The following is a 12,527-nucleotide window of genomic DNA, read 5'->3' as shown; positions in this document are numbered from 1 at the left end:
GTTAGTTGCCTTACTGAGCTTTATAGCTGTTATAGTGGAGTGGGAAAGGAAGGGCTGGGGGCTGAGTCACAAATGACTTCAACTGTAGCAATGTGCTGGGCCCTAAATGAATTCAAACAATGGGACTCAGTTTCCTGTATAATGTGGTATTGATAATTACTGCTTTTCACTGTATGGGTATCTTATCTTCTACGTTGGTCACCCCCCCCTCCCCCTTCCTCATCTTTAAATTCAATCTATTCTTTCAGGTTTGCTGGAGCATTCACTCTCAGGCAGCGAATGTTAAACTTTGTTCAGAATATCCAGTACTACATGATGTTTGAGGTAATGGAGCCCACTTGGCATATCCTGGAGAAAAATCTGAAATCGGTAAGTGCTGCTCTCCTGAGATACCCAAAGAATGTGCTTTCAACTCCACCTCTGTACCTGTGGAAATGGTGCATTTGCAGCTCTATGAAGCTTTTCAGGACTAGTAAGAGCTGAGCCTGTTGTCATTGAGTGTGGCACGCATTGGGTGGTAGTTATGAGGAGGGTTTGATGTTCAAGGGTGTTGGAACCATTAGGCTGTATTACTAGGCTGAGCTTAGCTATGTTTCTGTGAATGCTTGACCATGAAGTATGAGAACATTCCACCCACTGTATAAGTCAGACCTTCCAGGATTTTGCGGCATGAAATGGCAAATTTTGCGGCATGAAATGGCAAATTTTGCGGCACAAACCTTTATTTATTGCGGCATTTTTGCGGGACATTTTGTATTAACTGGAGGGTGTAAGATTGCCACATTGCAGGAAATAGGTAGAGTGCAAGGCTAGAAGAGAGCCAGGGTATCATTATTATGTGTCTTTTGTATTAATTTAATAGGAAGAGTCCCAGATGTCTCTGGCTTGGCAGAACAGTGTTTGATTTGGCTACATTTCTGGTTTAATGTTCATGCCTATTTAATAGTATTAACTAAATTGATCATTATCAATTGTAATGCTGAAAATATTCCCCTTCTATGTTCTCCAATCCCCCAAACACCCACAAACATCTCACCAACTCTCCTTCATAACTTACATTCCTTAACCTCTCACTCTGTCATACAAATACTCACGTGCTATGTCACACTGTCAAGTCACAATCTGCACTGCCCAGCCCCTGCCACACTCCAAATCATACTCCCAACTCACACCTTACACTCTACAATTCCTCCCTCAATATACAGTCCTTCATTCTTTTGTGCTGCTTCTGCATCTTGCATCTTTTCTCCCATTCTATCACATTCTTCCCTCATCCTTTTTCCCAATCTGCAGCTCACTGCCTCTTTCTGGCCAACCGCTTCCTCTACTTTCTGTACCTCTGCTCGCTCTCAGATTTCTGGCCCACCGCATCACTGCTTCCTCTGCTCTCTTGTGCAGCACTTCCTCCTCTGACCCACTGCTCTTCCTCTGCTTTCTTGCCCATCACTTCACATCTCACCCATCACTCTCCCTCTCTCTCATAGTGTAACCATTTTTATTATTTTTTTTTAAATGTAGATTTTGTCCCAGTTCCTCAAATGAGGGGGCATTTAAAAAAAGAACGGAGGATATGCTATTTTTAGACAACCCATTTTTGGAAATGAGCAGGTCACCTTATTCTCAAAGGTGACCGGCGCATTTCCACAGGCTTGAGCTGTAGCGCAAATTGTGCGCTGGCAGCTGCCTTGAATGGTGTTCTGGGTTGTTTGAACGAAGTGTAATTATTTGCGGCGGAATTGACCGTAGTCAATTTTGATGCAAATTGATTTGCACTTCAGCCAAACAACCCAAAATGTACCTTTCACCACCACCCGACCCCCTCCCCTACTTAACCGCTTGGTCGCTGCAGCTTCCCCTGCAACCCTGCGGTGCCAGATCCGTCCCTCTAACGCGGGTCGGATCCGACTCTGCAGGGTCCTTTTTTCGTTATTTTCCTTTTTTTTCTGTCCCCGCCTCCAATTTTGAGGAAAAAGGGGAAAACACTTCTGCAACCACCCTAGACCAAAAATACTAAACAAGGGGAGCGGGTGACACCCCCGCAACACATGTTCAGTATTTATAAAAATCGATCGAATAGAACTGCACGTAATTGGTCAAATTGTAACATTCGATAGATTTTTGTCATCAAAATGGGGAGTACTTTGAATAGAATCGCTCTCCCGACAGTGTTCTGCAAGCTCCCAGCGCCTTTCACAGGGACAGGCACTCTAGGTGCCTGCCGCTGTAAAATGTGACCCAAAAAATGCATTTTTATCCTGTTTGAGGAACAGAAATGCAAGCGACTCAGCAGCGGTTCATACCTTAAAAGAAATGCATGACAGGGTCAGGAAAGACCCTGTCATGCAGTGGCAGCCCCACATCCCGTGCGCGTAGGGTTGCCTACAATTTCTGCACATTTAAAAGTGCATCTTGCTTGGAAATGCGGGATGTGCTTTTAAATTGACAGAAACGCCACTTTATTTGATCAAGGAGGTGAAAAAGGCCATCTGAATGGGCGCGCATATAAAATGTGCCCATTCATGTGTCCCTTGTGGATTGGGCTGCAATTTTTGGGGCGCAAGTGATTTCATTTCTTGTGTAAATAAAAACAAAAAAAAAAGTTGAGCACCTGGCACCCTGAGGATTCTTTTTTTCAAAACAGTAATTTTTGCAGATTACTTAAAAAAAAAAAAAAAAAAAAAAAAAAAAAAAAATTTTAAAAGATGCTGTTTTTGCACAAAACGGCCATTTTTGCGGCATTTTGCGCAAAACTGCCGTTTTCGCGGCATTTTGCGGGATCGCAAAATCGCAATAAGCTGGAGGGTCTGATAAGTGTTGAATCTGTGCAGTTGTAGTATTGGGTAGAGCCCAGCTTGATACCTGTGTGTTTGAACCATGCAGCCATGTTCTGCGGAGAAATGTGCTTGTTGTCAGTAAGCATGTGTTAAGATGAATGTCCAAAATCTGCCTTGGTGGGGGGCATTTTGGGAGGCCACACTGTTTATTGTAAACCGGAAAGACCCTGAGAGGTTAAACAAAACCCATTCAAGCTAAGGTAGGTGAGCAGTCAAGGCTTAGTCTTAGGAAAAGTATAAGTGGGCTAGGGCTATATATAGGCTTTTGACAGGGAGAACAAAGTTACTGCATGTGGCTTTCAACAGCAAGAATACCCAAAAGAGGGTTATTGAGCATGCATACTTAAGCCTGTTCGTGTGATAGACATACCTTACTGTCTGAATATTCGAATGGCAAGGTTGGAAAAACAGATCAGGATATCACACGACTTATGTTAACTTTTGGCACACATGCACAGCCATTTGACACATTCTGAAGAGACATTGGAAGATTCTTAGGGCTGAAAAAGATCTTAATAGTACTCTGAATGAACATCCTGATATCCGCTTTCACAAATGTCGTTCTTTCAAAGATTCTCTGGTGAGCACTTTCATGCAAAATGATGATGGCATTAAATCCAACAAGTGGCTAGTAAATTATGGACAGGGTTTTTTTTTAAATGTACTAGATGTAAGATTTGTAAATACGCACACAATTGTACTACATACCTACATCCCATACTGGGCCATTCCATCAAGATTAACAACAAGATTACTTGCTACTCTGACTTTGTGGTCTATGTTCTCAGATGTCCTCGTAACAAGTGGTACATCAGGAGTACTAAATGTAAATTAAAGGTCTGTATCTTGCAACATCTAAGAGCAATCAAAAACAGTGATGCTGCTTATCCTATGGCCTTACACTTTGAAGAACTCCATGGAGGTAATCCCAATGTTGCGCATTTTTTGTCATTCACAAAATTGAGACTGAACCAAGAGGAGGGGATAAAGAACGTATATTACGTCAAACAGAGACAATATATTATAGATTTTTTTAAAAACAAGAAGGGGTGAGGCGCGCACACCAATTCCTGGCCAATATATTACCTGAAAAAAAGTTACTGGGTTAAATCCCAAAAGTGTCCAGTAATTCACAGGGTTAAATCCCAATTGCTGCCAAAGTGTTCACAGGGTTGAATCCCTTCTGCTGCATTTGCACTGCTGTTCTCCTCCTAGCGCTTTCTTGTTGCCAACACTCTTCAGGGAGGCTGTGTTGCCTTTCTTTTCAGGTGAATCAAATAGAATTGCCGTTGCAGTCTCTAAGGATTGTGGTAGCTGTAGTAAAACCATTTTATCAGTTCAGGTGACCAAGGAAAGACTCCCCTCCAGGAGCACACATCTTACCCTTGAAAGGGGGAGGGGAGGAAAACCATAGTTATGGGTCTCCAATGTAGGGCATAATAACCCCAGTGCTGCAGCCTCTGGAGTCCGGATCTCCACAGAACACATGAAAAAACAAGAATGGGTGAGGCAGCACCAGGGATATTTTGCCCTACAGTGGAGAAACATAGTTATGGTTTTCCCCCCTTTCCCTGCTAAGGGTAAGATGTGTGCTCATGGAGGGGTGTCTTTCCTTGGTCACCTGAATTGAACGATTGATTTCACTACAGCTCCCATAATCCTTAGAGACTGCATTAGCAATTTAATTGGATTCACATGAAAAGAAAGGCAACACAGCCTCCATGAAGAGTGTTGGGACACGAAAGCGCTAGGAGGAGGAGAACAGCAGTACAAATGCAGCAGAAGGGATACAACCCTGTGAACATTTTTGCAACAAATGGGATCTAACCCTGTGAATTGGACACTTTGGGATTTAACCCAGTTATTCTTTTTCTTTCTTCAGGTAGTATATTCGCCAGGATTTGGAGTGCGCGCCTCACCCCCTCCCTTTTGTTATTATAGATTTTTAAACAAATCTTATGACGCAATATTGATGAAGAATTGTATAGCTTTTGAGGGTAATATTATTTGTACTATTTTGTATTCACTTAGATAAATTTGCACTATTTGTGGACTGTCATGTAATCGACATAATCCGGATGTGAGTATAGGTCTTTATGGTTTTAGTCCTCTTGGTAACATCTTTGAGTAGCTATTTAGCTTAAAAAATGACAGGCTTTGACAACATTGCATGTGTTGAGTATATCCATAGGCAACAAAGCAATTTATCTTCTTCTCCAGCATTGGATCTTTCATAGATTCACATGCTGTCAATGTTCCCCGTCATCAGGATGGGAATCCTTGGTGTAACATAGAGCAGTTTAAACTTAAACCTTTCAGTCACTTTTATGCTCTGTCCTTGTCATTTTGGGTCATACTGCACACAGTCAATTGGAACACTTGCCTTAACTCCTCCCCTGTCAGTCATCTTCAGTTTTTTTAACACACCTTAGTGTAGGGAGTCCTCAAAAATCATCTCTTGAACTTTTCTACAATAAAAATGGAAATGTAACATCTTTTCCATGAAAAATATATATTTTTCAACTTCTACTCGACGACTGGATTTGGCGGCGACAGCACAGCTCTGTTGACTGTCCCCACCACTGGTAATCTTCGGTGAAGCTTCGTCTGCCTAGTTGGGCCTACCTCATGGCGGAATCCACAAGGAAAAGCCTGTTCAAGGCCTGTGTCCGCTGTGGACTGAAGAATGTCTACGTAGGGGGTCACCACAACGACTGCCTCTACTGCCGTCACCCTCACCATGTCATCCAGGACTGCAAAATCTACCAGTGGTTCTCCAACAAAACACGGAGGGATCGTCACAGCCGACTTGTTGCGTGGCTCGAGGATCCTAGCGGGCCTCTGACTCTGCATGAAGTCCAGGCCTACAGCAAGAAGAGACATAGGCATACTTAAGCCGACGAGCCCAGATCCTCGTGCAAGGACCGGTCTTCACCTAAGGCCAGTGCCCAAGGAGTATCGACAGGGGCAAGAGCCAAAGCTCTTCCCATCGCCCCAAGGATGCATCGTCCCCAAGTCCCCGTCGAAATCTGGTAGCCACCCTTCACCTTCAAGGTCGAAAACGAGCTTTTCATCGAAATAGAGGACATCGTCGTCGACGACCAAGCCTCCATCCAGGTCATTACACCGAGGCTGTCAGCACCGTCCGGCACTTTGTCAACGAAACAGTCTACATTTACGACTATCTCACAGCCACCGTCAACAAAACAGTTTACGACCATGACTACCTCATCAGAGCCGTCAATGACGAAGACTACCTCGTCCTCTACTAAACAGTCATTGGCTACGACTACCATGTCATCAACAAACACGTCAATTACCACAAGGATCTCGTCGATGATGTCTGCGTCTACGGTTGTCACACACTCGTCAACGACACCCTTGACGGACAGAAATGACCACCACCACGCCATTATTACCGCAGCCATCGTCACTGGCATTTCCAACACCAGCACAGTGTCTGCATTGACTGCCTGTCCGCAGGCATTGTTCCCTTAGCTTGGGGTGGCCTTTCTGCCGGGTGGTATCGTTGTGACAGAGCCAGCTCTCTCTCAATCTGAGACGGGAAGGAGACAAGGAGGCCATCATTTCACTGCCGTACTCACCAGAGCACAGGGCATCGCCTCCCAAAAAGTGGGGTGAGGCAAGCCGGATCAGGCTACAACCTTTACCTCCTCTGCATTCAGAGCAAACCATCACTCCTGTCGCTGGCCATTTTATCTACTCCTGCCACTCCGGTGGGAACCTTGCAACAATGTCTGCTTGCACCAGCCCCGGTCAGACAACCTTGCATGGATATCCCTGGTCCTTCCAGGGAGATTGACAACCCCTGCCCCCAATAGGGATAAACACCAAAGGGGTAAGTACCAGTCAGCGCCGCAGAGGCTGTCGGATATTGGGACAGAGACAGACCCTGATGACGGGCCCTCCACGCACACGCCCCAAACGGATGAAGCTGATGGGGAACCAGGTGACGTTCCACTCAGGGACTTAACCCCTGAGGAGGTGGGGGCCTTCAGCGCTCTCATTTCCAGGGCAGGCACGATGTTCGGCCTTTCCCCAGAGGAACAGTGAGTGTGCTTTACCAGCGCAGAGAGCAGCACAGGAAATCCATCATGTCTATCCCGCTGTTGAAAGATGTCTGGGACAATGGCCTGATCACTTTAGCACATCCTGCAACATTCCTGGCTAAAAAAGACTGGTTGAACAAAAAACACAGAGAGCTATGCCGCCTGCCTCCACACTCAACCCATGCCAGACTGTTGTCTTGGCTACGGCCAGGAAAAGATTGGCTAATCCATCCTCATCCTGCTCTGTCCTCCCAGACAAGGAGGAAAAAATGCCTTGTAATTTTCGATAAGATGATAATCACCACCACAGCCATGACTATCAGGGCAGCAAATGCAATGGCCACATTCGCACTTTTCGATCGCGAGCTGTGGTACAAGTTGGGTCCCTTGCTTGAGTTCCTACCAGATAAGAAGCAAGCAGCCTTGGACATCTGCCGTGAAGGCGAGTTGGCATCGGACCATGCCATTATGGTCTCTGCGGACATCGGCAACAAAGGTTTTCACCAGTTGGGGAACAGAGTGGTCCTACGCCGGCAGGGTTGGCTCATTGCTACAGATTTTCGACCAGGCGTTCAGTCCAGGGTCATAGATCTGTCCGTCGACATATCTGCCCTCTTTGGGAAGAAAGTGGACGAGGCCTTACAGTTCATAAAAACGGACACTGAAACCGCTCGCTCCTTGGGCACACTACAGCAAAGGTGCCAGTCCTTTCGTTCAGGAAACGGTCGCTATGGCAGGGCTTTGCGGTAAAACCACCCCACGTACCAGTCTTCCTCTTCTTACAAGACCCTGTGTTCGTCAGGGGAACAGTAGAGGAAAAGGCCCCAGTCTTACAGGGGTTCACATCAATGCTGTGGCTCAGCCCAGTCTAGGGGCCAGTCCGGCAAGTAGACATGACCGGCCTAGGGTCAGGCCCTCCCACTTCAGCACCCCAGTGGGAAGAGGCCTGTCAAGGTACGCCAAATAATTGACACACATCACAACTGACAAATGGGTGCTATCTCTCCGCTAGCAGACCCATTTTAGCCCGGCGAGTGCTCAGCAAGTTCCTAAAGGCACAGACATTCTGCATGGCCACGCTACAGCAGGTGTTGTCTCAGCTACAACAAGGAGATTTCTTGGCATTCCTCGACCTCGAGGACGCCTACTTTCACCTCCCTATTTGCCTCTCACACTGGAGCTACCTACGCTTCATGGTATCGGGAGTACATGATCAGTTCAAGGCCCTTCCATTTGGCCTGCGGTCTACTCGGAAAGTGTTTACCAAGTGCCTTGCACCAGTAGCGGCTCACCTGCGGCGGAGCGGCGTCTATGTCTACCCGTATCTAGACAACTGGTTAGTGAGGCTCCACTCCTATCTGCTAGCGGAAACCAACACCACCAGCACCACCATCCGGTGTCTACAGTAACTGGGCTTCTCCATCAACTTCCCTAAGTCGTGTCTGGTTCCATCGCACCAGGCACTCTATCTCTGAGCAAGACTCGACACCCAAACCTGCACAGACCGACCATCGGATGAAAGGGTGGCAGCACTTTTACACAAGGTGCGCCTCCTCAACAGCACCCATGTGATGCCAGTCTGCAACTACAAATCTCTGCTGAGGATGTTATCCTTGTGCATCCCGTTAATCTCCAACTGCCGATTACACATGAGACCGGTGCAGGAATTCTGGGATGCCTGCTGGGTTCAGGCCTCCGGGTCCTGGGATGACCACATTGCCCTAACACTGGGTCTCAAACAGAGCCTTCGCTGGTGGTCAGTAAGGGAACGCCTGGTACAGGGCGCCCCCTTCAGATGGCCAGACCAATCGGCTACAGTCACAATGGATGCTTCACTGGAGGGGTGAGGCGCCCACTATCAAGACCAACTCATCAGGGGACTTTGATCGGAGGAGGTAAAGAGCAAACATATCAACCTGCTGGAGCTACGATCAATTTTCTGGGCCCTGAAGTCGTTTTTTCCCCTCCTGAAGGGGAGGGTGGTACAGGTTTACACCAACACAACATTGATAAGTATGTCCGCAAGCAAGGAGGAACAAGGACCCCACAGATTTCCAAAGAAGCCCAAGCCCTGCGGCACTGAGCTCTCCATCAAGGTATGTTTCTCATTCCCCTCCATCTACCGGGGATTAAGAACACTCTGGCGGACTCCCTCCGCAAGGAATAACGCTCTTGCCACGAGTGGGAGCTGCATGATGGCCAGCTTTTCTTGTTGTTTCAGACATAAGACACTCTGGAGATCAAACTTTGCCACCCACAACAGGTGCTGCAAAACCTTTGCCAGCTGCTTCCCCCATCTGGAGAGCTTGGGGGACGCCTTTGCCATTCAATGGGAGAGGAAGTTTCTTTATGCGCTTCCCCCCCATTCCTCTGGTGCTTCGAGTCCTACACACCTTCAGATCAGTGCAGACTGATATTAGTGGCCCCTGCTTTGCTGAGACAGTTTTGGTACTCCCACCTCCTTGCCCTCTCGTCAGCACCACCAATCAAACTACTCCTGCACCAATTGCTCCTGTCCAGGAATCAAGGAGCAGTGCTGCACCACAACACGGCCTCTCTCAATCTGACCGTCTGGCTCCTGTCTTCGAGTTCGGGTCTCTGTCCCTATTGCAAGACTACCAAGCTATCCTGGCATGGGGTCGAGCCCCTTCCACTTGCTCTTGTAGCATTTCAAGGTGGAAACTTATCAAGTATGGTGCAGGAGCCAGCGACTGCAACCTCAGATCATTCAACCAGAGGATCAATTGCCATATCTGCTGTCCCTGGCTCAGTCTGGGTTAATGCATTCTTCCATTAAGGTGCACCTGACTGCAATCTCGAGGTACAACCGTGCTGCGGGTGTGCCTTCCCTGTGGTCTCACCTTCTGGTCAAGGGATTTTTACATGGTCTCTTCCGGTCTTTGACACGTGTCCGCCGCCCAGCGCCAGCGTGGGAGCTCAATGTGCTACTCGCAAGACTCATGAAGCCACCCTTCAAGCCCATGCACCAGGCATCTATTAAATATCTTTCGTGGAAGAATGCTTTCTTGGTGCCCATAACTTCGGCCAGACAAGTGCGTGAATTCAGGCATTTTCTGTAAAAACTCCCTATTTAACGTGTCTCAAAGACAAAGCTGTTCTACGTACCAACCCAACATTTGTGCCAAAAGTGCCATCTGCTTTCCAACTAAACCAGCAGGTGTTTTTGGCTGTATTTTTCTGGCAAACCAACGTCTCCAGCGGAGCAGACACTGCACATGCTGGATTTAGTGCGCCCCCTCAAGTACTATGTGGCGCATACGAAATCATTCTGTGCAACGGATCAGTTGTTCATTTCATTTGGACCTTCTGGGCCTGGGAAGGCTCTCTCCAAGTCCTCTATTGCAAGATGGATTGGTGCCTGTAGCTCATTCTGCCATCAGCAAACCGGCAGACCGCTTGCCGGCAGGCCCCAGACTTATTCTTCCAGAACAGTGGCTGCAACCCAACTTTTCCCTCCGGAATTCTGCTGCCTGACATCTGCCATGGTGTCACCTGGAGATCAGTGTGTATGTTCACCAAGTTCTACTGTGTTGACAGACATTCTGCAGAGAATCTAGAGTCAGCCAATCGGTTCTGTGTAACATTTTTGCGTGAGGTGGGTAAGTCTCCAGTGGTAAATTATGCTGGGAGCTTGCCTCCGCCCATAGGTATTGTTGTAATACTGATTTGTAATCTATTCAGAGCATGTTAATCTATGAAAGATCCAAAGCTGGAGAAGGAATATGTTACTTACCTGTAACTCTGGTTCTCCAGCATTGGTATCTTTCTTAGATCCACATGCGACCCACCCACCTACCCCGCATGGCTCATCTTTTGGCTCTTACTGTCACTCGCGTGTGAGTGAAGATGACCGACAGGGGAGGAGCTAAGGGAGGTGTTCCTATTGACTGTGGGCAGTATGACCCAAAATGACTAGGCTAGAACATAAAAGTGACTGCAAGTTTTCAGTTAAAGTTTAAACCGCTCTTTTACCGAGGATTCCCAGCCTGACGACGGGTGATATTCACAGCATGTGAATCTATGAAAGATACCAATGCCAAAGAACCGGAGTTGCAGGTAAGTAACGTATTCCTTTTACCTTTCCTTCTTTGCATTTGAGTGTATTTATCTTTTTTCATCTCCCTTTCTCTTTATTTTTTCAGATTTTTCTGTTATTTTAATGTGTTTTTTTCTTTTTTATATGTTCTTTAAAGATAATATTTTATTATATGCACTTTTCACGTAGGTGAGTCAGGAATATGTGAGTGATATGGTGATTTGGTTATGACTGTCATTGATTGGCACCTGTCAGAGGACAGTGTCCACTTATTCACACTGAGGGCCCATTTACAGCTGGCATTGGTGGCCCATTGCCGAGCTGTCGTACAGTATATATGACATCCAGACTCCCTAGTATGTTTGAGACACGAAGCTGCCATGAACTGACCCTTTTGCCGAGCTTGCAGCATCTTGCACTTTATTTAGTGGATGCGCTTATCATGTGCATGGCCTTCGATGGTATTTGTTGAGTGCTATGCATCTGCACAGCAGCCAGTACCTACATTTGCCCAGCAGAACATCGTTTAGTAGCAGGCATTTTGTTGGTATGGACTTATCCAACATAACTGAGCGTATTGCATTACCTACAGTGCCTCACAGGCATGTATATGAATAGCAACATATCTTAGCTTATCAGCAAATACATCGGCAGTCATTAGTACATATGCTGATAGGGACTTATCCCTCTTAATTTAATTGAGTGCAATTTCTGGCACTCTTGCACTTCATACAGCAGGCAGATATTTGCATAGTACAGTACACAGTACTTACCAGCTGGAACTGATGCTGCTAGGGAATGTTCCCGTTTATGTAAGTCTACAGCACTCTACAGTACACCTTGTTCAGCGGATATGTTGTTGAAGAACATGGCCTTTGCTGATCGCATCTATTGCCACAAACTAGCATTGCACTAAGCACTTTAACTCGAACAACGTACGTAATAGAGAATTATCCCTCAGATGTACGTTTATAGTCCCTTGCACCTTATTCAGCGTTCTTGAAGAGCATGGCGTTTGCTGATTGAATCAATTGCCACTAATCAGTATGCACTGAGCTCTTTAACGCGAACAATTTAGGTAATAAGACATTTACTATTGAAATGATGGGTTATTAATTGCCAAACAATTAGCTTAGGCATACCATGATTCATGCACAGTATACAGCACTCTAAAATCCAGAGGCCGAGGCACACATTTGGACTTATGACTTCTTATGCCATTTGGAGAGTGATTTTAGAAGATTATGATGTTGCATGCCACATAGCACTTTATTCTTTACTTGCTACTCTCTGCTTGGGCTCTGTTCGACATGCACAGATTAACATTGATGGGTACAGGGTTCTGAAAGATAACCACTATCAATACAAAACACTTACAGTTGTGTGCAACAGGGAATTTATCGAAATAATATGTCCATTCAGGGTTTAGAGATGTGTTTTTGTTTATAACCTGTGTTGTTGCCGGACGATCTGGAGACAGTCCAAAATGGCATTCACCCATTTGGAAATAGCTTGTGCTAAACTGGCAATGTATAGGCAAAACGGTGATGAAAGACTACGGTACAA

At 46.3% G+C, this 12,527-nt stretch overlaps 1 protein-coding gene across 4 annotated transcripts in view; it reads left to right on the top strand.

Moving 5' to 3' along the window:
- TUBGCP2 (tubulin gamma complex component 2) overlaps positions 1-12,527 on the top strand; it is a 704,444-nt gene that overhangs the window by 486,681 nt on the left and 205,236 nt on the right. For all 4 annotated transcript variants that reach the window (XM_069611057.1, XM_069611056.1, XM_069611059.1 and 1 more), the window contains one exon: positions 249-369. In XM_069611057.1, coding sequence (XP_069467158.1) covers positions 249-369 — 121 coding nt within the window. The remainder of the gene's footprint in view (positions 1-248; positions 370-12,527) is intronic.

Source organism: Ambystoma mexicanum, chromosome 8 (assembly GCF_040938575.1).
Source record: "Ambystoma mexicanum isolate Mex_15411 chromosome 8, UKY_AmexF1_1, whole genome shotgun sequence".
Taxonomy (NCBI): domain Eukaryota; kingdom Metazoa; phylum Chordata; class Amphibia; order Caudata; family Ambystomatidae; genus Ambystoma; species Ambystoma mexicanum.
Note: the sequence above shows the minus strand (reverse complement) of the source record. Positions and strands in the feature narration are given on the sequence as shown.